The sequence below is a fragment of the Pagrus pagrus genome (genome assembly GCF_965226575.1).
Source record: "Pagrus pagrus genome assembly, chromosome: 22".
NCBI lineage: Eukaryota > Metazoa > Chordata > Actinopteri > Spariformes > Sparidae > Pagrus > Pagrus pagrus.
Window position 1 is genome coordinate 7,132,662 of NC_140204.1, and position 27,020 is coordinate 7,159,681.

General features: G+C 41.2%; 2 protein-coding genes across 2 annotated transcripts in view; one reads left to right on the forward strand and one right to left on the reverse strand.

Annotated features, from left to right (window-relative positions):
• Positions 1–2,899: 2,899 nt before the first annotated feature.
• Positions 2,900–6,278, forward strand: LOC311251233 (protein translocase subunit SecA-like; the record flags this gene model as incomplete). Its single annotated transcript, XM_084343611.1, has 2 exons — positions 2,900–6,158; positions 6,268–6,278. The coding sequence occupies 2 exons, from the start codon at positions 2,900–2,902 to the stop codon at positions 6,276–6,278; spliced, it is 3,270 nt and encodes a 1,089-aa protein (XP_084199737.1).
• Positions 6,279–8,909: 2,631 nt separating this feature from the next.
• The window catches only part of ndrg2 (NDRG family member 2), a 33,802-nt gene continuing 15,691 nt past the window's right edge, over positions 8,910–27,020 (reverse strand). The window contains exons 2-16 of the mRNA XM_084343361.1: positions 19,652–19,734; positions 17,230–17,271; positions 16,058–16,163; positions 15,837–15,957; positions 15,306–15,368; positions 14,994–15,054; positions 14,783–14,869; positions 14,550–14,606; positions 13,967–14,070; positions 13,848–13,886; positions 13,697–13,748; positions 13,504–13,551; positions 13,370–13,405; positions 12,926–12,977; positions 8,910–12,005 (exon numbers count right to left, since the gene is read on the reverse strand). Coding sequence (XP_084199487.1) covers positions 11,842–12,005; positions 12,926–12,977; positions 13,370–13,405; positions 13,504–13,551; positions 13,697–13,748; positions 13,848–13,886; positions 13,967–14,070; positions 14,550–14,606; positions 14,783–14,869; positions 14,994–15,054; positions 15,306–15,368; positions 15,837–15,957; positions 16,058–16,163; positions 17,230–17,271; positions 19,652–19,723 — 1,104 coding nt within the window. The 5' untranslated portion in view covers positions 19,724–19,734 and the 3' untranslated portion in view covers positions 8,910–11,841. The remainder of the gene's footprint in view (positions 12,006–12,925; positions 12,978–13,369; positions 13,406–13,503; positions 13,552–13,696; positions 13,749–13,847; positions 13,887–13,966; positions 14,071–14,549; positions 14,607–14,782; positions 14,870–14,993; positions 15,055–15,305; positions 15,369–15,836; positions 15,958–16,057; positions 16,164–17,229; positions 17,272–19,651; positions 19,735–27,020) is intronic.

The following is a 27,020-nucleotide window of genomic DNA, read 5'->3' on the forward strand; positions in this document are numbered from 1 at the left end:
GTGCTGAAGCTCTGTGTGGACAGATGATGAAACTCTGCAGTGTTTTGGTTATTGAGCACCACCTACTTCAGACAGAAAGAAGGACTTAAATTATAAAACAGACCACATCCTCACCACGTGCAACAATCAGACATGTCCACTTTGTCTTTAGAATGATGTTTTCCTTAAAAATTTAAATTGTAGATTTTATCAGTGTGATTAACAGGAATTAATTACTTAGATCAACTAAGACTAGTTTTTTCGAGGATTTCTCATTGGATGAAATCAAAAATTACAATGTAGTTGCAATGAAAATGAGGTTTTGTCAGTTGGGGAGTACAATGAGGCGATGAAAACAAATCTTGGTGGAACAACAAAGTACAAAAGTTGTGATCCTGATGTCAGGTTTATCTGTCACACCCAGATGAGTGGGTACCTGATGTACAGCCTTTTTAAAAACCAACCAGTTATATAACTGGACAGGATGTAGGCAAATGTTGAGTCCTGAATCATAAATCATATTGTTTGTATACAGTGAGAGGAACTTGAAGTTAGTTTCACCTCTATAGGCACATATTTAGATCTTCTGGATCATATTCAGCCTATAAGCCAATCACTGTAGGAGCAGTAGAAGAAGTAACTTGTAAACTGTAAATATTTTTTTTCCAGTTTTTGACTTTAGTACACAGAAAGTGTTGTGACAGTTTTTATCCAGCAGATGGCAGAAGCTCTGCAGAGACTGAATGGAAATCATCTTTTGTTTCTGGATCAGTAGGTCTGGTAGTTACTTTAAAAAAACTATATTAATATTACATTGACTGAAAATAATATATTATCAAAATTTCTACAGTACCAAACATGTAATTCACGGCTCAAATTCAATTATTTCAATCTGACTTGTTTAACTATTGCTATTTGCCATATTTGAGGAATAATGATACTTCAAGATTTTTAAAAACACCAGGCACATTTAACCTAAAGTACTTTTACCTCATTTAGAGATTGTTAAAAAAAGGTTATACATAATATTTTAGCAATTCTAATTCAAAAGGAATAAAGGGAGCCTGACATTAAAATAATACAGAGAGGTTTACAGTAGGCGTCACATGTCCCCATCGTCAACCTCAAAATGATGGGTTTCTGAGAAGTCATGCCATGTCAAGAAAGCGAAAGACAGATCATGGAAACATTGATGAAGAGATGTTTGACACGGCATGATTTTTGATAAACAATCTTCGCACGAGATCTATTTATGGGTTCGAGACCTGGCTGGGGCGGGCCTCTCTGTGCAGAGTTTGCATGTTCTCCCCATCTGTGTGGGTTTTTTCCAGGTACTCTGGCTTCCTCCCACAATCCAAAGACACGCAAAACTTAGGTTACAAAACTTAAATTGTCTGTAGGTGTGAATGTGCATGTGAATGGTTGTTTGTCCCTATATGTCAACCCTGTGATGAAACAACAGGATAGATATTTGGATCAGACTTAGAGTTTTTTTCCTCACTTGTCACTCAGGGCTTCCATTAAGTACCATTTTGCCTCTTAACAATACAATACAATCAGTGTTTGCTGCTGGCCCGAGGTTCACCATTAAATTTTGGCCCTCCAAGAGAAAAAGTTTGGGTACCCCTGCCCTAAACGGGCAGCGTTTTTACATTAAAAACATAAACATTTTGTCTCAGGTGTGTAAAAATGGCTTAACATGATGGAAATTGAAGGGACATTTTTGTTTTTGAGAGGAACTCACCTGAATGTTTGATTGCCATCTGCAAGTACAGAAAAGTCACACGGTTTCCAATAAGTCAGACGGTTTCAAATCAAAGAATGGTAGGAAATTTCCTGAGTGCCATGGCAGGGCGGGGCTGTTACAAATATATAAAGGCAAGATAAAAAATGCACTGCTGCAGATCATCTTGGACTCACATCACTTCTCTTCTTCCTCCTCACCCTGTTAACAGGTAAGTGCACGACTGCTACAACAATATATTTTATATTAGTTGCTGTAAGCTACAAAATGCAATGAATAGTTATGATACCTGTTTTGATGCGTACTCATGAATATTTGCTTCTTAGAGTAATTAGACTTTCAGTAATGGAATGTAAGTAAGTAGATTCATTCAAGTACTGTACTTCACTACAATTTTGAGGCACTTGCACTTTACTGAGTATTTCCATTTTGTTACCTTATATTTCCACTCTATTTTGGAGGCAAATATTGTACTTTTACTCCACTACATTATTTTAATAACTTTAGTTGCTGGTTATTTTTTAGATTACATGCTACATCAGAACCAAATGAGTGCATGTTTAACTTATTATTTTATCAACAATCTGACAAAAAACAAAACAAAACAAAAAAAACCCACTGATTCCAATAATCAGAAAAATGCAGCATAACATATCTGATAATCGTCCAGGCCGATAATTGGTTGACCCGTAGTATACAGAATATGCATACATGTAAATATATGTATATATATTTACTTTTTATACTTAAGTTCACTTAATAACAGATACTTTAAGACTTTTACTCAGGTACTTTTTATATGAGTAACTTTCACTTCTACCAAAGTAATATTTTAATATATCTTTACTTTTACTCAAGTACTACTTTTGTGTACTTTTTACAACACTGATGACTTTACAGCATAGAGAATAAAAAAGTGCTAAAAATGTAGATCTTGAATGAGACCTGTTGAATATAATATAATTAATTCAAATGTGTGCTGCAGACAGTGTGAACAACAATCAAACACAGCAATATCTAATTCTAATACTGAAGCAAGAATACACATTTTTCTGACAGCATTACCGGATCAAAGTTATTAACTGTGTAAATCGTGCACTGTTTTAAAGACACAATTTCAAACTGTACTTTTGATTCCATTTCTGTTTTGAACAGATTTGACTGTTTTTCCACAAAATGGATGAATCTGACACAGATACCAGTGATGAAGAACTGGATAACACACTCACATTATTCATTGCTCACTGTTTGTTGTCTCCCAACAACAATGAAGAGCAACTTCTCAACAAGCTGAGAGGACTGGTTACAAACATCAAATGGAGCCCAGCTGATGTTACAGAGTTGTTTGTTGCTCTTCTGCAGCGATTTGAGTCAACAACAAAGGACAGATCCCATCTCCTGTCATGGCTGTTGGAAATGTTGCACTGTATAGAGATTAATTTCATTACTCCCAGCTGGACATGTCGAAGTGAAAAGACCCTCATCGACCTGGTTCGAGATGAGACGGTAACAGACGAAAACTTCAAGAAGTGTTTAGCTGATGACGCAGAAAAGACACTGGATGAAATCCTTGATGAAATCCGACAACAAAAGTTAAACCAAGTTGATGAGCAGCTTTTACAAAATGTGAGAGACATTGTGTCATCAGTTGTTCAAGATCTTAGGTCACACAATGATGGATCACAGCGGACTGGCTTGAAAAAAGACTTGCTGAGGCTCTGTCAGGTAGTGGAAAAGACTCACTTCAGACCACGACTGACACAGATGGTGAGCTGGTGTATTATGGCTCTTTCTGAAACAGGGCGGTTAATTCAGGTCGGCACTGGAGAGGGGAAGTCGTGCATTGTGGCAATGTTTGCAGCTTATCGAGCTATGAGAGGAGAAAGTGTAGACATCATGTCCAGCTCATCCGTTCTTGCAGAAAGAGATTTGGATGAATGGAAACATTTTTATAAAGTTTTTAACATCAGTGCCTCCTGCAACACCAACAAGCAAGACAAAAGCCAGTTAAGAAAGATCTATGAGTGTCAGGTTGTTTACGGTACTGTGGAACAGTTTGCTGGAGACTGGCTTCGACACCACTTCGAAAGGGAGGACATATTTGGGAAAAGAACATTCCAGTGTGCAATCGTGGATGAAATGGACTCCTTGATGCTAGATAAGGGCCATCATGTGGTCTATATAAGTAGCAATATGCCTGCTTTGCAACATCTCAATCCACTCTTGGCATTCATATGGGCCACTGCTAATCAGTACAGTAAGATTGGCAAAGGGACAACTGTGGGGCCAAAATCCCCCTTCCCTCATGTTGTGCTTAAAAAGATAACAAAGGGCAAAGATATGGATCAGTTCACCATCCTTAAAATGGCAGAGGACACAGGTATTCTGGCAAAAGGTTCAGTCAAGGACCTTAGAGAGAATCCAAGCCTTTTAACTGAAAAGACTAAAGGTGTTACTGTTAACCAGTTAGCCAAGTTCTTTAAGACAGTAGAGAGGAGATTCCCATCCTGCCAGTTTGTTCTGCACTGCATGAATAATGATGGAACTATAGAGGAAGTGAACAAAGGGCCACAAAGAGACATGGCTGAAAGACAGAGAGTGCCACTGCTTTTAAGCAATGGAGGCTTCTGTCAGTACATGTACACTAACAGAGAGAGTATGCTGAGTGATGCAGAAGCAGAAATAAAACGTGCTCTGCATTTCACACCGTGTGAACTGAGCCAAGACAAATGTAAGTGCTATGTCCCTGGCTTCCTCTCAGATCTAGTCAAATCTAAACTAAAGGTTTGGATTAAAAATGCATTCTACGCACAAACCATGACAGAGGGTCATCAATATATGATTGAGAAACATGGGATAGTGCCTGTCGACTACAGCTGCACAGGTGTTGTTGAAAACAACATGAAATGGACAGATGGGCTGCAGCAGTTTCTTGAAATGAAACATCAGCTCAAGCTGAGTGACATGACAGCCATCACAAACTACATGTCCAATTTTGGTTTACTTCAAAAGTACGGAAACCAGATCTTTGGAATCTCCGGGACTCTTGGCCAACAAGCAGAGACTGAGACCTTGCAGGAAATCTATGAAGGTGTCAAGGTCTGTCAGATACCTTCATTCAAACGCAGAAAGCTGTTTGAGGTTGAAGGAGTGATTGTCGATGATGAGATACAATGGACTGAGAAAGTCTGCCATGTCGTCACCAACCACGCTCAAAGAGCTACGCTGGTCATCTGTGAGACCATCAGTCGAGCAAAGGTTCTCCACGATGCTCTAGGAGATGAAGTCCTGAACAAAAGGCTTTACATAAGCAACAACATGGACAATACTGCAATCTTTGCGAAGAAGCTTGACGCAGGAGAGGTCATTATAGCAACAAACCTTGCCGGTCGAGGGACAGACCTTCAGGTTTCTGACGAGGTGAAGGAGGCTGGAGGTTTGTTTGTTGTTCAGACCTTCTTGCCGAAGAATGGTCGTGTAGAGGCGCAGGCATTTGGTCGCTCTGCTAGACAAGGATCTCCGGGTTCTGCTCGGCTCATCATCTGCACCAGCCATCTGCAACAACAACTCCAACTGCTGGTTTTAACAAAGAAACTATCTCCACTTTATCGAGATCTTTTTATGATGCAGTTCAGGTTGTATCAACAAAGCCAAAGCAATGTACAAACTGAAGAAATGTCCTTGACACTGTCACATATTTTGACTGAAAACTCCAATTCAGAAATAAGAACAGTCAAGAAGATCAGAGATGACTTAGTAGCTGAAGAATTAGCCAGCTACTTAGAGTGTGAAATCCCAAAGATAAAGAAAAAGGAAGAGCTATTCAGTCAGTATCTGACTGTACTAGATGAACTGTACAAAACCAGTAACAACAAGCCATCAGATACAGATTTGTCTGCACTGAATGAGTTCTGGGGTATGTGGCTACTCACAAGCTTCAGTGAGAAAGAGTCTATCATGGACTTAAAAAACAAACTAACTAAAGACCTGAAGACAGCCAAGAAAAAAATTGAAAAGAAAGAATCACCCTCATCAAACCTGCACCACTACACTGCATTTGGCAACAACCTGCGCAAAAAGGGACATCTTGCTGAGAGTCTCAAGATGTACACTAAAGCCATACAGGAGGACCACTGTTGGGCAGCAATTGCATATTACAACCGTGCATTTACATCTTTAGCCCAACAAGACAGGGATCAGCGTCTAGACTGCATTAGTCAAGCTCTGGAGGACTTGCAAAATGCTCTCAAGTCAGTTCAGCTCTACTGCGAACAGATTGAGGTGGTTTGTAGATATTCCAAACAACCAATCAAGGGCCACAGTGATTCTGTCACCAGATTTGACTGTCACATGATAGCCAGACAAGAAGTGTTGCTGTGTTTTAAGGAAAACATTAATGAGGCCATTGGGAAGCTTGAAAGGGCCAGGGACACCGGTGGGGATGTTGAACTAAATGAGAAGCCAGTTTACTTTCTCATTTCAGCAGTGCATTTTATTCCCATGTTAGCACGTTCTTTACGATCATTGAATCTAATCCGCTCCAGAGACGCTGTGAAGATGCGCCAACTCATCAGCCATCCCTCCTTTGACATTTCTATTGAACTGTCTTGTCTGAAATCTCTGGGGCTCACTCATGTCTATACCTTAGAGAAACTGACCTTTCTCTCTAGAATTTTCTTGACGATAGGCCATGCCCTCTATCCAGTTTGTTACAGGTTACGGAGAGTCTTTACTTGTATTTTCAAATGATTTGGGTATTGCCCTTGTGCAATCTGCAGCATGCGCTCATGCAGCAAGTGGAGTTGAAAAACTGTGTAAGCCACAAACCTTCAGGAATAGGATTGGGCCGATGGGCGATGCCATCGCTGACAGCCATTGACTACTAACCCCTGACCATCGTAACATCGTGATTTAACAGGCTCTCCACCAGAGAGCACAATAAAGTGGTTCGTCCCCTCAGAGTTGCCGTAGGGCAAGAGTCATTGTTGTTTGTGATAAGTGGGGAGAGGAAATGAAAAAAAGTATGGTGCTGCTCAGTGCACTTATATTACATCTCCATGTCCCATTTGTTATTTTCTCATTAAACCAGCTCTGTTAGGCGACCCCTAGACACTTAATTTGTGGCAGCAGTGTTTCTTTTCCGGCGGGCAGCTTTTTCTCTCAGTCATGCTGTTTTTTTACACAGTTTACTCAGCTTAGCTTCCTTGGCTAGTCAGCTAATGTTGCTTTATGCATATAAAGCTGAACAAAGCAGACATCGCCCAACCCCATTCAGGGACTACAATTTAATCTTTCAGTTCATCATTTTTATTTAAAAGTCTATCACTTTTGCATACTATAGGAAACTGAAAAAACAAAGAAGCATAACTTATGGTAAAGTGTGCATTAAAGAAAAGGTTTCACTTGTTAATTGACATGGTGATAAGCAGTGCAAGTTCCTTGTCCATGACTAAAGTACGTGATATGATAAAATATTTTTCATTAATTGCTGTCAGTTCAAATGAAAAACTGCTCGACGAATAAATCTTAATATTCATGATGTCTTTTATTTTTTAAGTACTTTTTATATTTTGACCATAGTGTGTAACTTTAAAGGCTTTCAGCTTAATCTATTTTTTTTGTCTTTTTTTTTTTTCCTATATCACAGTTATGATTGGTTGTTTTTATTTTATGGATTTAAATGACATTAACAAAGTAATGTTGTGTCATTATATAAAACTAATGTTGTCTTTGATCTGTTGTGGTTTGGAGTAACCATGAAAATAATACCCAAAATGTGCCTTATCTACAAAATAATGTTGGCCGTATGTTTATTCAGTGAAGGTGTCTTTACTGTACCTTAATTTAACTATAAAATCTCTTGTATTTTGTAAAAAAAAATGTCTTAAGTAATTCTGTATAATAAAAATCAAGTTATCAACCACATAAATCTGGTGGTTATTGTCCAGTTTGTTTAAAAACATGATACTTACTACACCACATAACATTTACATATGTGACAAATTAATTGCAAAATACTATTGTCTTGAACATTCTTTTGAGGAGTTACTTAAGAACTTTTAATTGATGGGGAAATATTCACAGCAGGAACGCAGCAGTGAAAGGTGAAAAGGACTGTTACTAATCACTTCATTACTGCCACTATGTGGTGGAATGTGGACTTGACATCTGCCTGCAATAGACGCTGGATTAATGACACTGTAGGTTGTTCAAAGTTATATGTTGAGTCCAGCATCACACATTTTGTAAGATATACATTAATATTGAATTTATCTTACAATACTGTATACATAAACAGTTACAGTTAGTTTGTTTAAGGTAATAAGTCAGGTAAAGAGAGGGATTTAGTCAAGGTTAAATAAAAACTTACAGTGAAAAAGGCAGTTTTCTTTACTGGTGGAATTAAGGTAAATAATGTTCCATCTCATTCTATTCAATTATTTAATAATATTTTCACCTTTTGTTTGTTGAGCAAAACATCAATTATTTGGATATTAAATGTTGAGCTAATCTGATAACACTGTGTGAGAGCAGCAGTTGTGAGTTGCCGAGGGTATTAAAAATTCACTGCAAATGCATTTTTTTTAGTTAAAAAAATATATGAATTTACAAAGGGCCAAAATGAAATCCACGGTAGCATTTAGGTTTTCTTTGTATTGGTTGCGAACGCTGAGTCAGCAACATATGTTCAACGATTTTTGTCTTCTACTTTCTTTGGCACCTAACTCCTTCAACATTTTTTTTTTTCTCAACATAGAAATTCCATTCAAACATCTAAATATTTAGCTCAATTAGCAGATGATTGGTGTTAGTGTTCTCATTGATATCTTTCATACTTTCTGAAATATTTAACATTTTCTGTGAACATTTTCCCCATTTAAACCCTTTTTCAAGCATTTTCAACTCTTAGCTTCTCATTCATGCATTCAACTAGAAACGTCATTCAAACTTTGACATATTCTACAACTTGTCTACATTTAAACTTTCGTTCAACTTTCAAATCCCATAAAAGCTTTTCAAATTATTCATCCTTATTTGAAGCTTAGTTATAATGGACGTCAATTAGAAATCACTTCAAACCCACTCATTTTCAAGCTCTTCCCAGTCTTTCTATACATTCACAAATAAACTCCATTCAGCTTTCCTCACATCAACCCCTTTTGAAAAGACAACACAGGAGACAGAACATTTCTCTTAAGCTTTTATTAATATTTAAGTTTGCTTTTTTTTAGGATGTCCATTGTTTTACACAGAGAAATTAGCCACACACAATTTGATTGTATTCTCTTTACCTTTAATCTTTTTTTTATTATTATTGTTAATTATATTATTCTCCCTTATCTGCGCTAATGCTAAAAAAGTTACACAAGAACTATCACACGGTTAACTAACTTGTGAGCACATCGGGACGGTAAACTAACACTTCACAGAGATAAAACAAACAAACAAAACAAATTAAAATAAAATTCCAAAACATAGAGGGGAAAGAAAAATATGATCGAAGTAAAAACCAAGAGACGAACAAAACACGAAATGGACAAGCATTTACAATCACACAGCCCTGCTCTAAACTCTTCACAGAGAAGTACCACTCCTTTTTCCTTATTTGGCAATTTAATGCTCTAGGCTCCACCCATTTCCCTTATTTGGTAGACGTTCCCATGCCCGATTGTTTAAATTTAAGTCTGAGACGAGCCAAACATTTACAGTCTACACTGGACAGCAACACAAGTGCCTAAAACATTTAGCACAAATCATTGAAACATCAAGATTTGCATTTGCCTGATTAAATGCAACAATACTTGCATTTTAGCAAGTTGCAGCAAGTGATGGTCCAGAGAAGAAAGTGCCTTCAAACAGATGACTGTCGCCATCGTCACCACCATCATTTACACCTCCCAAGTAACCGGTCTATTCAAAGCTCAAATCTGAGACCCTCTGCTGACTTTCCTGTCACTGTCGTCAAGATCACTGCTCCGTCTCTGCTTCATCAAACGGGTTCGGGGAAGGAGCGCTAGACAGCATGTGAAAGAAACCTGCAACTGACTCGTAAAACTGATACTGCTTGTTAAAGAAGAACAAAATCATCGGAATAACAAACGCGTGCACACAAGTGGCACGCTTACAAATGCACATGCGCTCCAAGGACATCGGATCGGGTCCAAATACGGGTCCTTTGTACGGTCAGTCCAATGGCTACACGTCGCAGGGCAGTGGCGAGCTTTGTGTTGAAATACGAACTATTTCGAAGGAATTTAGACTTCACAAATTTTGCTTACAGCATTTCTGAAGGCAGAATTTTGACAAAAAGGACCCCGTCGTATTTTGAGGCTCTTAGTTTTGGCAGTACGAATGCTTATTGGCTGCATTTCCAAATCAGTCGATTGAAGGTGCAGATATTGGCTGATCAGTTTTCACTCTCAAAACTCAAAGGCTGAGGCTTTACCAAAAAGGTGCAACACCTTTTTTTGTTTTTCTGAGCGTGTTGGCAGTGAAGGGGCTGGTACATTGTCATCGATAAGTCACAGGGGGGTTTCGTTGGTCTCAAAAACTGAAACTTTTCCAATAGGACCCTGGCCCTCCGTGCTGCATTAATTGTGCTTACAGGATACAATCGCTTCCATACACCTGGCGTTTACTTCCTCAGACACACACAAACACACACACATGCAAACGAAACTCTCTTGTCCCTCGGGCGCGCGTTCGTTCTTACCTCGCATCGCACAGAAACTCAAGTATGCTAGCTGGGTTTGTTAGGAGGTATCCATGCATGGGCAAGGCTAAGAGCTTACAAACCCCAGATGATAAACACAGTGATCCCTTCTGGCCACGCCGAACACTTAAGCGCAATATCCACAACTTAGCATGCTACCGATGGAGTAGTACACCAGCGTGGATATTACGCAGTGCGAGACCGCCAGCAGTATTGGAAGCACTATTTACTGTGCGACTACTGTTAACGATCGGGTGCTAGCTAGCGAAATCGCGCAAACACCCGCAATCTTACCTACGCTCACCTTCTGACCGCCGCGTTCGCCAAACGCTCCGAGCGAACAAAACAGCACACGCGCGCACGCCCAAATCCACACAAATCATTAGCAGAATATAAAAGAAAAAATAATATCCAGTCAATATTCACATGGGCTGAGTCCAGGCATGCAACTTCCAAACAGTCCAGAAGAAAAAATAAAAATAAAACTATAAGCTTCCTGCCCACTTCCTCAAATCCAATGGGAAAAACAAAAACAGTCACTTAGAGACGGGGCAAATGGAAGACATAACGACCCGGCGACATCACGGAGGAAGTAGTCACTAAAATGGCTCTCATTGGCTGTTACTGTAGCACGTGACGGTTCAACCAATCAGTAGCTGCAGCCCCTTCGCTGAGGCAGGCAGGTTACGAATAAGAAAATAAAAATCAGATTAATGAAAAATAAAAATAAACACAATAAAAACTAGCTTAAAAAGTAGTAGACACACATCGTTATAAGTATCTCTGCTATAGTACGTTTTTTTTTTTTATCTATGTCGTTTTAAACTCGTCGCGTAATAAAGAGAAAAGTGTTACTGTTTTTTTTTTCTATTATCATCATCATTAGCTTCATCATCAACAAACATAATCATCATCATCAACAACAATTACCGTTTTTAATTATTACTATTGGTTAACGCAAGGTGTGTGTGGTCTCTATAGGCCTCCGTATCTAAATTAAAGGGCTCTATTGGCTGACACAGGCGCCAATGGAGGGAGGGAGAGAGGACTGGACGCCATTTTTCCCCCACGCCCTCCCCTGTTTAAATCAATCTCTTTAGCTTATACATCTAATGTTTAATGTAGAGCAGCCCGATCCACTTTGTTTGCAGCTGGACGGGGGGATGTGAGGAGAGGGGCTGGGCTTTAAATGTGGAGGATCTCATCTTCCTCTGTCTCCCTCCCTCTCGTCCTACTCTGCTCTCGTGGGGAATGATGGGAGTTGTTTAGTGACAAATAAGTAACCCATTCGTCTTGTTCCTGCATTATCGTCACGCTGCATCTTTCCCTTCCGCTCGCCCTCTTCTCTTTCACTCTTACACTCGCTCTCATCTCTCTCCTGCTCTCTGTATCTATGGTTTCTCCTTCAGCAGGACACCTCCATCGTCTGGGAGGGGCTGGGCGGCATCTGGCCGCCCTGCGAGCCCTGGGACAGGGTGCGGGAGCGAGAGCGCGAGCCATCCATGGAGTAGGAGGAGGAGAGGGAGGTGGTGCGGGAGCGGGACAGGCGGGTCATGCAGGACGAAGCCACTGTGGAGAGACGGAGAGAGAAATTAGCGTATTAGCTTCAACATGTCACGGATAAGGCTTCTGCTATTTTGTATCTGTCCTATTGTCGACTACGGTGGCCCTGCGAGCTCAAATATTGATTATTTTAAACATACACTAAAGACCAATCTGTTCAGTCTGTCTTTTATGTAGTGTTTTTATACTTGTTTGTACATAAACAACCTAAACACATCGTCCACAGTCTTGTATAGGTCTCATTTTTCATGTAACGTTACAATCTGCTCACATGTTGCCAATAAAAAAGTGATTAACACGTGAAATGACACATTTTGGCTCAATGTGTCTTAGTTTCATACTTTCTTTGCACATGTTTTCTAAAAGTTGTACATTTGTTGATAAACTGGTGAAGACTTGCTTGTGTTCTGTCTGTTTGCACCCAACAATGTGTTCGCTTGTCTCTCAGCTATCCTGCTCCAAGCTGTTCTTTAATAGCAGTAGATGAGTTCCTCTGAAACAGCTGGTCATCATAGTTGTCAGTAAACATTACTCAAACAAGAGCAAAACAGTGACGCATCTGTCGGCGGGTGTTTTCAGCTGCAGATTAAAACACACTCGGTGCTCTGGCGAGCAGCAGGATGGAGTATGTGGGACCGAGTTTAGCTCAGAAACAAAGGAAGCTCTTTGGCACAGAGGGATTAAGCTATATCGGGCTTCGGCTACATGAACAATACTTGCTAGCGGGACAAATTCATTGTTGGTTTTGGTCGTTTGATGGGATTTGTTGACAATAAGAGAAAAATAGAATATCAGCGGCCTCATCCGTTCAGGTTGGTGACACATAAAACGCTTGTTTTGAGCAAGACTACAAAATAAAACACATTATTAACAGTAATGACGCATGTTTGCGATAAAATCCTTATTTTTTGAGTGGGTGAACTTACTGTAGCCCATTCCCTGGATGAAATACTTGAAAGCCTCAGTCAGTTTGGCCGGCTGCAAACACAAAGAGAAGATGCTGTTTTACATTCAGTCAACACAAACCACTTACCATGACCTGAAGAAGGTAATAGTGCAATCTGGCGACCCCTGATGGCCGCAAAGGGTTACAGTTTTAATTTAATTCCTGCTAAATCAATCATATTTGTGGATTGAGGAGATAAATATGACCTCAGTAGCGACTTATGTTTGTTATTCTGTGTTTTTGATTCATCAACCATGTCCACAAGAGAGAATTAATGCATTAATTTGGACAAATTGGATGCTTAAGTGAGATTGAGAGCACCTTGTGATGGTTAATTCATCTTTTAACACAATAAAACGTGCTTGTTGCAGCGTTAACATCCGTGTTTGAAGCATCAGTAAAGGGGTTGTTGGTTCGTGGTTACCTGGGTCAGCTGAGGGAGACCACCTGCATCAGCCATCTGTGGAGGACGGAGAGAGAAGAAGAAGAAGAAGAAGTGTGTGAGAAGATAAAATGTGAAGAGAAATATGAATTAAGACAGAAACGAAGGGTAGTTACCTTTAGGAATGAGGTTGTTGTCGGGTCCATTTTGCTGTTGCACTCCACCTGGTGGTCACAGAGGGAGAAACAGTGAACGTCACAGCAAGACGCTCTTGAATAGAAACGACAAAACAACTCGTACTGTTTCTTAATGAACCAGAAATAAGAAAAAAATCTAAAACTTCCAAGTTAAGAGACATTTTAGACTTACAGCAGCGTCCTCATATGGAGCCTGATCGCCCACCACCAACATTACTGGACACCTGAGGTCAGAAGAAGTAGAGATAAGGACGGTGGCATTTAGAGATTTCAGATAAAGAATATAAGAACGCTTGAAGATGAAACGTCTAGAGGATATTTACTTGAAGGTGTTGTTGCGGTCAATGTTCAAGTCTCTGCGACTGAAGGGGGGAATGAAAAGAGAAGATTATGTGGGCTGTTGTTTGATGCGATGTGCTCATGCTGTGCGTGGTAGGCGTACCTGTTGTAAGTCTTCCAGAGGAGCTCTATGTTCACCAGATTAGAGGCTTTGGAGATGCGCTCTCTGTGAGACTGCACGAGGTCTGTGTTTGACGACAGCTCCTCCTGCGAAAACAAGGAAATACAACTTTTTTAATCAACTGCAACCCAAAAAACTAAGAAAATGATGCAGAATAAGTGGTCAGGTAGGAGTTTTTTCTTTCTTAATCTTCTAGATCTGAATTTTTTATGTGAAAAAATTAAGGAACTAAGAAAGATTTACCTGGCAAAACTTTTTTTTTTATACCTCAGTCAAATCATAGTCATTGTTTGTAACTATAAATCTGAATTTTGGGAATGATTACATCTTCTTTTCTTTCAAAAATGTTTGACTTTCAGACTTTAAAACCCTCTGGAGTTGTTAAAATGTCTGATAATATTTGTGTAACCTCAACTTTATCTGCAAGCGTGCAGAAACACCAGGTTTAACATTCAAATGTTGGTGTAAAATTCAAGTGAAAACACCATGAATGAAACTTTAAAGCTGGTTTTGATACAATTCTGACACACATGTTGCACTTAAAAAAACAACACTGTGGCTGTACCTGACTGAAGAGGTGGGACAGGATCTGCTCGGTGAGGGAGGACGTCACAGAGCTGAGCTGGAGACGCAGAAATCAATAAGTCAGTTTAATATGACGTGATCAATACTCCTCAGGGACCGTGCGTGCAGTCACATAATTTCATATCCACAGCTAATCTTAAACTGATGGAGAACCCCCAGCAGGACTAAGCAGATTAAAACATGTTCGTGTGACTCAGAGGGAGAGAAACGAACCTTCTGAGCGGCCCAGTCTATCCATCCCCGGGCGTTAGTGTCGATGTTGACCAGAACCAGACCCTCCACTGAGTCTGGGTTTGCGAGCTGGAGGCGGAGAGGAGGAAGCAAAAGTTATAGACAGAAACGTGTTGTGCGGCGCAGCGCGATCAACAAATCAATGAAGTGCCATTAAAGCTGCTGAGAGCTTCGAACCGACGGTGACACTCACTGCGAACTTGGAGAGGATGTACGCTCCGGCTCCCACGCCCACTCCGATTACAGTACGGAAGCTGACAGAGGGACAAAATTAGACAGTTATTGATGCAAACATTAGATATAAACACAAATGTTGTTAGCATGTTGCTAACGTTAGACCCAGTCTGGGAGGAGCGGGAGATGAAAACATGGTGCCTCAAGGGGGAACACAGCTGCAGCGGTGGACAGTACGAGACACCTGATGTGTGTTTTGAGCATAATGTCTCCGCACTGACTGATGATATCTGTAACATGACACATGATATCATAAATACTGTTTACTCACTTGAAAAACTGCAGGACGGCAGGGATCATCTCTGATACGATGTCCATGGAGGGATACTGGTAACTGCAACACAAGCGTTTACATTTTTTTAACGTGTGTTCACTCGGCTGAAGAGGCCTTCACACCCATTTTACAACCATTGCAAATTACAGAAACTTTAATTTCTACAAGCAAAGAGGATAAACTTCAACTTTCCAGAATCACCAGCGGGAGTTAAGGGTCACAGTGGAGATGCTGTGACGATAGGTGCAATAAAATCCTCCTGAGCTCGTAGAAATAATCATGCGAGTGCTCGAGAAGTGCAGAGGAGGAAGGAGTGAGACGAGCGTAAAGAGACAAAAGGCCGGATTTTTCTTTAAACCTCTGACAAGAGCGTATTAGAGGCCGGAAAGGAGGGAGATGTGGGAGATGGGAATATTAAGTATTTTGGGGAGAGATTAGGTTTTAAGCCTGCCGCAGAGGATTGTTTCCATTTCTGAGAAAAGAGATGGAGGTTACTTCAGGGCGGCGGACACATATATAATGTCGTACCCAGCGGGGTAGGCGGCGGCCCCGTCCTCCTGCCCCGGAGCGTCGATGTGAATCAGGGTGAAGTTCTTCACGATCTCCTGCATCTCCTCGAACTTGAACAGAGGGGAGAAGCAGCTCTTACCTGCCGGACGAGGAAGAGATTCAGTCAAACGCAGCAGGTGAGAAACAGTCGTGAAGAAGAGGAAGAGTTGAGAGGAAGAGAGAGAGAGGGAGTTACTCACTGTCCAGACCCACGTCGTGGAAGGTGAGGATGGCGGGCCTGCGGGTGGTTCGTGTGCCGTGGAGGGTCACGTGCAGGACGCCGTGTGGGGTCTCGATGCTGTGCTCCTGAACGCAACACAGGCAGAGGGTGATGTTGACATTTGTGTGTCATTGAATCATTATTCTCCTGCTTATTTTACATGTATGAAGGCATCATATCTACATCTTTTCATTTTTATTCTGAACCAGTGTTAAGATCTCAAAGACTCCTTCAGTCGTTGTCAAGTATTTTTCCTCCTGCTCTGTGCACGAGTGCCTGAAGCTTGTGTTTTCTGACCCTTTTCTTCAAGAGCACCTGCGTTTACCTCGAGTCTGATGGCATAAAGACCGTCCCCGAGCACCATCACCTGTTTCTCAAACCTTTTTTTGCATCGAGGTTGTTTCCATCAAGATGAAAAAGATGATTTTTTCCTCACAGGCTTCACAGGTGGGTCTGTCTGGTCACCTTGAACATACAGCTGCTAACATCTGCCAAAGCTAGACTTACTGCCACCATCTCAAAGCTTACTCCTGACCATTCTGAGACCACAGTCACACATGAGCATATATATATATATATATATATATATATATATATATATTTCTACTACTTCTGAATGATGAAAAAGTCAATAATAATCTTGTAGTTAGGCAGCAAATAATAAAGAGATGTGTTAATTAGTTTTAAGATGAAATAATGAAAAAGTGCAAAATATCCAAAATGTCAACAAGCAACAAAAATCAATTGATAAAAATCGGAAGAGATAAAAAAAAAAAATCAAAGCCGATACATTACATCACTTTCATTATTATTAATTAGTAATAATAATTTTTGTCAACTATTTTTGTAAGCACTACTCTTGGGGACAAGTTACTTAAATTCATCATTTATAACACATAATGGTGATTTAGATTTAAGATGGAAAATTATATAAAAAAATGTGTCTGTTTTATAAAATCACGACTGTTTAAAACAAATGAATCAAATAACTTGATCACTTATAACTCCATTTTTCATTTCACACGCGTTTTTACAACTGAAACTTTGATCCACACGCAATTTCACTAACTTTTTAAAATAAAAAATAGACATCTTCAGTCTGTAAACCAGAATCATGAGAGAGAAAACCCTTTTTTTAAATTGATTTTTTACCTGTCCTTGGTCCAGGAGTATCCTGGCAGCCAGCTCCGCATCCTGTAGGAAACAAAGAAATGAAGTGTTATTATTAATGAGACTGGAGACGCCACTTCATTTTAGTCTTTTGAAAACATAAGAAATGACTAGTAGGTCTGCAGCTACCAGGTAAAACTCTCTGTGTTTTCTATAAAACACCACAAAGCACAAAGAGGAAAGCGTCCAGAGCTCCTGTTCTGTCAGATCAACAGTTCATCAGAATTAAAACATGACGCACAACTCTTCTGCAGCACAACATGCGTTATTCACCAAACAGTTTCAGCTTTCTTTCCTTCATCAGTGTGCTGCCCAAGGCCAAAGATAATCACTTTACTGTTATGTATCACATGGACAAGCAGCCCTGTCTGGAAACCATCAATGTGTAACCTATAAAAATCTCTACATTTGTAATCCGAGTCGTTTTATTCACTCAACGTGAGCGTTAAAATGGATTTCGTCTCTTCCTCTTCTCTTTTTATTGTCTCCAAATGAACAACAAAAAGCACATGTGACAGAAATTTCTCCGCCTTTTGTTCCTTCGCAGCACTTTCATGTTAAGTGCGGCCTTGTTTCCTAATTAACACCCACAGAGTGAAGACGGGGCGACGTTGCGCTGCTGATACAGCAGCAGAGGAGCTCTTCAGAGGGAGCAGGTGGTTCTGGCTGCTGAGGATTATCTGGAGGAAGTCTGTCAGTGGGAGGTTTTAAATGGGACATTCATTCACAGCCTTGGATCCATTCAGCTCGTAATGAATTAAAGGCATCGCGAGCTTTAAAGGAAATTAGCACTCTGGAAAGTTGAAGTGGAGGTGGGCGTGTGGAGACGGGTGAGGAGGACACGGGGAGTCCTTCTGAGGGCGATGGCCCCTGGCTGGATTAAAGATCACCAGTTTATAGAGTCTAGCAGCGAGAGGATGGATGTTAAATGCACGAGGGTGGAGTCCGGAGGTCGCAGTGAATGATGGAGGTTCAGGATCAAACGGAGAACCTCCCGATCTTTATTACATTTCCTCCTCAGAATCAGCCTCCACGCCCCCGTGGGTCGTGTTGCAGGCGAGGGTGATGAATTGAAAGCGGACATGATTATTTGTCACCGTCACAGATTCACTGTTCCCTTTTCTTTATCTACATACATAAGATAAGAGGTTTTAATGTTCATCATTCAACTGCCGCTGAAGGAATCCTCGACCATGTGTTGCAGAGATGTTGTGCTGTATGAGTGAACGCCATCTGGAGATGAAGCACCGCTGCAGCCTCGCTCGACAGGCGACTACTCACGCAGCCTGTTAGAGGATAAAGATACGATATTCTTCATATTTCTGTCAACGAATCCCATGAAAAGGGCAAATCCTAGTGATCTCTGTGAGAATTAAATCAAATTTAATCTAAAAACAACTTCTTTTGCAACTAAAATTGAGATCTTATGCATCAAACGCTCAGTTCCCCCCATATAATCTCATTTTCTATTGTATAACAAGCTTATACAGAGGCTACTTCTACTGCTACGTCTATCGAATCTTCCAGAAAACACCTCAAAGACGACTGGATAATGTTAAAAACTTCACCCTTGGACACAAAGGGTTTTTATCCCATTCATCATATGACATTGCCATTCAATAAATCAAGACAGTAGTCCAAAGATGAATCAATTACGTGCAGTTATAATAAAATGCTGTGCTTTTGTTCCTCTGTAGCTGTGCTGTTTTTGTCTCGGTGCTGTGTTCCCCTGTTTGTCCAGCAGGTGTCAGCAGTGAGCGGCGCACCGCTCCGCTCTGCAGCGCTGCATCTGCACGGCAACATCAGCGCAGCAGAGCAGAGGAGCTGCTCGCTCCCTCGGGGCTTTGACGTCAACCCCAACAGATCTGAGCCGGCGCTGCAGCTGTGCACTGACACACACACACATGGTCGTTCACACACACACACACAAACACACATGTGTTTGAGACACATGTTGTCACATGTAGGCTTTGCTCAGACTCAAAAGTGCACACGCACACACACACACACACACACACACACACACACACACACACACACACACACACGCACAACAAGGACTCAAATGTTGACACGCACAAACCGACCCTTGTGTTTTGTGTCTCCTGGGACACATGGACACACACACACACACACACACACACACACACACACACACACACACACACACACACACACACACACACACACACACACTTCTGGCATTCATCCGTGGTTTCAGATTATTCACGTCACACACTGACATCCGTGCAGTTAATGTACTTATGTGTGCTCATGTCTGTTTCTCCACGCTTGGAAACATTAAAGTCAGCCTACATGTGTGTGTTTGCATGCATCCGAGTGTGTGTACAATATATAGCTGTGTGTGTGTGTGTGTGTATGTGTGTGTGTGTGGCAGTCTGACCTTGGTATCAGCCTGACCCGTGAGTAAAGGCTTCTCCTCCGTGATGGCGATCTCCTGCATTTCTGTCGTCATGGTGTCACCTCCTGTACAGGTGGAAGAGAGCGGAGCATGAAGGTCTGCTGTGTGTCTGTCCTCTAACAGCGACTGCATCACATTCCTACTGACATGTCACGAAAAAACACGTGGGAGCAGATGCTTGTATGCGCGTACACACACACACACACACACACAGTGATTAAATACTGTATGTTTTTCCTGTGGGACTCTTGCTCGAGCTGTGGGACATCATGGAAGTTAATTAGCAATTAGTGCCAGCAGAGACAGGCAGGAAAGGATTGCGGGGACAGAAAAGTAAAGCGAGGTAGAAGAGACACATTTATACTAAAAAACACACGACAGATGCATAAATCACAAATAATGAGACGTTGACACTGAGCAAGATTAAAGTGTGATAAAAGTGCAGGAAGATGAAGGTGGGTGAAGCAGGGAAGAGACATGATTGTGACAAAATGGCAACCGCCCGAGGGGAGGACTGACCGTGACAAATAAGAGGCAACAAAGACGACACTGTGTTGACATGGCACCTTATTTTCACACACCTTTATGCCCACAGGGTGCGTTACTGCGAGTGCATCAGAGGGGCTAAGAAATTAAATTGCTGTGCCCGAGGGCAACAAGGGTGGTGGTTCAGAGAGGTGGAGGTAATTTAATTTGGCCACATTGATCCCTTCACAGGTCGGAGGGAATTCAAACTGGAGCCTGAACTCCTGCAGACAAACCAACCGACCAACCTGCACACACACGGGCGGAAACATACAACCAAACAACCAAACTTCAGCAGATTTTGCTCCTTCTGGAGGCACAAAAGGCTCTGCAAAACTTTTTTCACACTTTCAGGGTGACATGGAAAAACACTGTCATTCAACAACAAGAACGATGTGAAGCAACTAGATTATGGAGGAATTTCTGATTTCTTCATTCCAACACTTCAAAGTGTTATTGTGTAAAATCCCTAAAACCGAGAATCCCAATTGTCGTACAGTGGCCTCTTCGAGCCAAAAAGACCATATTAAACCTAAGTGAGCAGCGCAGGTTGTTACTGTGTCCAGCTGACAGCCCGATCTGACATTTAAAGCTGAAATACGGGCCCGTCTGACATCACGAGTAAGTGTGTGCACAATTCATGCTCCCATAAACCGATGACTGTATTCTATCTGCAGATTTGGCATCACAGGATTACATCAGAGGTGTGTGTGTGTGTGTGTGTGTGTGTGTGTGAGTGAGTGTTTGGGTGCATGTGTGCACTCATCAGAAAATGAACTGCTGCCCCAGGGGGCCTGTGTCTCTCTGGGTCCCAAACGGAAATGATTAGTCACCACAGCAACCCCCACCCCCTCCAACACACACACACACACACACACACACACACACACACACACACACACACACACACACACACACACACACACACACACACACACACACACACACACACACACACACACACACACACACACTGCTTCCATTGTTCGCCATCCATCAGTCCTGCCCTCCCTCTATGTTGTATTTTCCAGCGTCTGTCTGTCATGTGTCTCCATCATCTTCTCTGTCTTCTTTCTGTCTCTCTCTCGGGTTTTTCTGTCTACTTCAGGGTTCAACTCTCAGTGAAAACAGCAGGTGCGTGTCACGTTGTTGGTGCAGGATGTCGGACTTTCCCCACCAGCACAGAACCGAAAGGAAATAGTTCGGGCAAGCAAACAGAAATAAACAAAATTAATCATCTAATGGCGGAAATCCTGCAGCCAGATTGCACCCGAAATTTAATCAAGTGATCTTTGGGGCGGACGGACATCAAGCCAAATCCATTTTAGTGCAGAAACTAACTATTTCATTATCAGTTCATCCATTAAATGGATCAAAGCAGGCACGGAGGAATCATGTCTGTGATGTGGTGCTTTTAGAAATTAAGATATTTAGATATTTATATCTGACCAAGAGTCCAAAACTTCAGGATATTGGTTTTATGGATCATATGATGAAAGAAAAGGCAGCAAATGATCACAGTTAAGAAGCTGGAGCGTGAAAGTCTTTGGCCATTTCGCCTGAAACAAGAATTACTTGATGATCTGATTCATGGCGGATGAATTTACCGTCAACTGACAAACTGATTAAATGAGCATAAAGTTGCATCGCTAGTCGACTGAGAAGGGTCGAATCGGAGGTGAAGAAATGGTATCTGTGAACCTCTAATTGTTGGACTGTCATTAAAAATTGACTGCCGACACTCAGAACCTCGTGAAATCAATACACCAAACACTGACGGGTGAAGAATAATTCTGTAGCTCGACACAGAGGTAACACAAGAGGCCACAACAGCTGTTTACAGGGATGGGGTGTCTTCGCCTACAGAGCCTCTTCAGGAATGTGCTATACATAGCCTGAGAGCACGTGACGCCAAATCTCTACTACTATCACAGTTACAAAGCATTTGGGAATAAATACAGGAGGATAAATGATGCATTTTGATCCGTCGTCCTAATTTTCCTTCATTTTCAGATGAATCAATAATGACAATATAAACATCTGAAATACTACAGGATCTTTGACAACGCGAGTACGCACAATCCCGATGACAAAAGACAATAATAATGAGGCAGATATAAAATCTTTTGGTTCTGATTGGTGTCTCCTCCTCGCCCTCCGCCCCTCCCCCCCGTCTCCTCCATGACCAGCAGGCTTATCGAGCCTGTTTCTGGACCGTGGCTTTGCCAAGGACTTTGGTGGCTCCGCTGCAGTTAACATGCCTTCAGGATCTAGCACATTCAAACATGCACCAATGCAAAATGTGCATGCGAGCACTCGCGCCGGACACCCCACACATGCAAACACAACTACGAATGAAGTGACATGCATTTTCACTTCAGGCATTATTAAATCACGGGTGACTGAAATGAGTGAAACAAGAGGCTGATGAACTAGAAACTTAAACTCACACATTTATTAAGAGCTTTTTTAGTTAGACAGTGAAAATGTTGTTTTTTTTTGCAGCATTTAACACCAGAAAGCACCAAACAATCCTAATGTAACTGAAATATCAGTTTTCTGATTATCTAGAGCTGGTCTGACTTCAGTATCTTGCTCAAAGACACTTCGTCAACAGACCCGTCAGCTGATGACATGCAGTCTTGAACCTGACCTCTCTGGTTAACCGTCACTCTCTCCCTGACAATGTAGACCTTTGAGCCCCCTTGCCCACTTTTTTTTATAGGTCTGAGATGTCCTGACTTGACTCCAGAATAAATGTGTTTATAGGCTCCTCTGTGTATATTAATAGGTCTCTGGTTTAACTCCATGAGGATGTTTGGGAAGGTTCAGCTGCAACAGGATCTCTGGAGTGTTTCTGTTTTTTAACATGATATCCACCAGGAATCTACACAATGAAATGCTTCTCTATTCAGCTTTATTTAGCTTAGTAAGACCACCCGATATAAATACCGAAAGTTACATATCATTTATGATTACTGTTCTTTTTTATTCTAGTCTAGTGTGAAAAATGCCACTTTTCTCAGATTTTGAGCATTGTTTTCTCCAACCAGCAGTCCAAAACATAAACATATTTAATTTACAATGATTTTTAAAAAAGAGAAAAAATAGCAAATCCTCACATTTAAGTATCTGGAACCAGTAAGTATTGAGCAGTTTTGCTAAATAAGTTAACTTGTTTGATACAGCAAACTTATTAAGAACTTCACTTGGAAAATATCTGACTATTCAGTTGCTTAATGCTCCAAAATATTTGCTAGCTAGCTGCTAACTTTGTCTGTCTGCAGTTTAGCTCCTAGCAGGTAGCATAAAGTTATTTTATTAGTACTTTTTCACCAAAAGCAGCTGCCTGCTATTGGAAACAATGCTAACGAACTGGTAAAAGCAAAAAAAAAAAAGAAAAGTTGCGGGATTTAAAACCAAAACAATTTGCTTAAAGAAGCTAAAATGCTCAGTGGGACTGTGAAGTTGGGTATAGTTTACTTGGGCCGACCAAGAATATTAACATTTTTATTTTTTAATCCATCCATGAGAATAACGCCATCTGCTGTTATGACTACAGAATCGCGGGTGAAAAAAACCCCCAAGCACGGGATGTGTTTGTGGGCCACTTACTGCTCTGGGAAAACACTGTAGAGTTTGAATTATTGTATGAATATGGGACATTTTATGATTTGTATGTTTGTATGTTGTTCTATTGACTTCATCAATGCCCTGTATGATAAATTATTTAGTATTGTAGGCTGAATATTGGTGAAATATCACAAAGTGGCCAAAGACGTCTGCTGCTAAAGCCTGCAAACAATGTGGTAGAAAAGTACAGTCACGTGACCAAAACCCTGCACTAAGCAGCATTGATATGGGTCTCACATAACTCAACTATTTTTCTCAATCTGCTGTCTCTTGGTTACGTACACATACAGTACCCCCTCTCTCCTCCACATACACAGTTTCCTGATGCTGTAACGTTTTAATCGGCCTAACTCCCTCCATCATCCATCATCCATCTTTCTCTATCTCTGCCTCTCTGCGAGCCAGTGTGTTTTTGAGCGTGTAATAACTGCTAAACTGCACAGGAGGCACCGTCTGTCACCATTGGAAAGAGAAGCGCAGAGATGGAGAGAAAAAGACAGATTTGCATGGAGAGCAAGAAGGGAGGGAGGCTGCAAACCGGGGAGGAGAACGTGCTCCTCGCTGAGAAACGGAAAGAAATGAAATGTTTCTGATTTGAATCTACTCTGCTTCCACGTTTCAGCTGTCGGACAACAGTTGTTCAGTTCATCTGTTGCACCGAAACAGGTTCAGTGTCTCAGATATCAGGCTGCGTCGGATAATCACTCCAGCTAAATTAATCCAAGCTTGTTTTATGCGCATTTGTAATCATGCACAGCACTGGCAGTTCAGTCGTCCATTGTTATCAGGCCGTCTCATTCCAACATGTCACAATCTGTTTTCGTCAATCCTTCCCATCATTCCTCTACCCAACCCCCCCCTTTTTTTCCCTCCTCATCCTCATCTCTCTTTCTCTGTCACGCTGACTCCATCTCTTCATCCTTTGATGCGCCGCAACGTCACCACCCAGCAGCTCTGGGTTCTGGCTGCCAACAGCCGCTCTCAACTCTCCGCAAGCTGATTTGAGCAACGTAAGACCGAGCTGCAGGTCTGGTGATGTTTCGATGAAAAGCCAGAGCGGGATTGGCTGCTGCATGATGATGATGATGCTCTAATGTTTGACTCAAGCTCATAATTTCATGCTGGTAAACATAGAAAGTTGAGGTTGTGAATTATAAAAAGAGAGAGTGCTGTTCACTGTTCACTGCACCCGACAATAGCAGAGTGATGAAGCCAAACTTCATCATTAAAGATGTGCACTTTATCCTGCAGCATACTTAATTAAGGGTTTATAAAATGGATTTTTGATGTTTAATAAGTTATTTATGCTTTATAGACACATCAGAGATCACTCATGAGGATTTAGTAAAACATTTATGCATTTTATAAACTATGCCTGATGAAAGCTGTACCAAAAAGGACGTTCTCGGAGGAACTGGTTCGTGATACGATAAATCCAGAGATCCAGACAAAAACACGAGTATTACTTTCTCCGTTCAAGATTCTTGGTACCTCTGTGAACCAGCTTGCATTTCTACTGGTTTTGAGTGCATCTGTTGTACTTAAGGATGCGTCATCATTGCACAATGTACAGTGACATGTACAATAAGGCACACAAACTTCAGTTCGCACTCCATGTCAAGAAAAACCTGCTTTTTTTGGGTTCCAGCTGAGAAGCAAACTTTTTGGGTTCCCGAAACAATTCATTTTTGGTTGAGGCAAACTTGGTTGTGGATTTATAATCGGTAACTAATGGACTGTTTACTTGTTAAGTAATTTATTAATGCTCTATAGATCAATAAGAGACCACTTATGGGGATAGCCTTATGTAAAAGGCTTAAACATCTTTTACATTTTGCCTTATTGACTTGATAACAGTGGTACCAAAAGGGTCTTATTGCCAAAATGACCTGTAACATATGGCACACCCACTTTGGTTTTCACTTAAGGTCAAAGAAAACCCTTGTTTGGGTTCTAGTTGGGAACCAAAATTAGGTGCGTGAACTGAAAGTGAACCATTTTGGTGGTAACAAGGTAAAAGGGGGTCACTTGGAAAAAGTAGCATGAAACTTTTGTTGGGGATTTGAATTCCTTCAGTGTATTATTATATTTTTATGACCAAGAGTATCTCATGCATCTCCTCGTTGATGCTTTTTCCATCACAAGGAGGCATTTGTTTAAAATTTAAAGTGCTGTCGGGTTTGATATTGGATTAGACTTGACTGTTGGGAGTGTTGGGCCTTGGCGGAGGAGAGAATCTTTTGGACCGTTCTGTATGAAGCAGCGCTGCACAAATACCTACAGCTTCCAAGAAAAAGCCACAAACTCCATCTCAGAGTCTGACACCGACTAAAGCTTGTGCCTTCTCTCACCAGATTACAACCTTCAACAGCCTTAGGAACTCATTTGAGTATTTTGTGAAGTTTAGCTTGCTTTAAACAGTGCAAGTGGTGACTGACTGATTCATGTTGAGACCATTCTACACTGCAAACCTGAACTCAATGCTCGACTAAACTGGTACAAGATACAAACCCTGATATATACTCACTGTCGAAACTCCCTATATGATACCGAAGATACCACTTGGAGCTCAATATTCGTAGGGATATGTTTGACCTGCAGTAGATGAACCTACTGTAGTATAAGACTACATATACCATGATAGAAGATTGGATCCATACTGCCAACCCCATGAGCCGACTGCCATGACCTTACCCACAGCTCCAGTGATCCGAGGGGAAGATTGGCGAGAAATTGAAGCCGAGATATTTCTGAACAAACTGAATCAAAGCAGAGTAGCGATAACTGTTACAAAGAGGCAAATAGCGCCTTCCCTGCTGTTACATTTCGATCGTGTTGACCCTCCTGCGCAAACAAAAATAGGTGTTCAGTGTCTTGCAACAGTAAAAGAAACTCCAGCGAGGCCAGACAAGTCAGCCAACAGCAGTGCATTTCTATCTATGACACAGCCCGCTGCAGCAAGAGGAAGAAGCATCTTTTTACTTGTGCCAGTAGTCTGTTGCCAGCAATGTTTGAGACATCAGAGCTTGTATTCCTGCCATCACGAAGTGGCATTTGTTACTATTTTTTCTTGCACGGGAAGAGAAACGGCTCCCTCCGACTGGAAAATTGCAAGAGAGAACTCATAAAAGGGCTTCATCTTGAAATTGCACCTAGTGCACCTTGTTTTTCTCTAATCAACCTCTAGATTGTT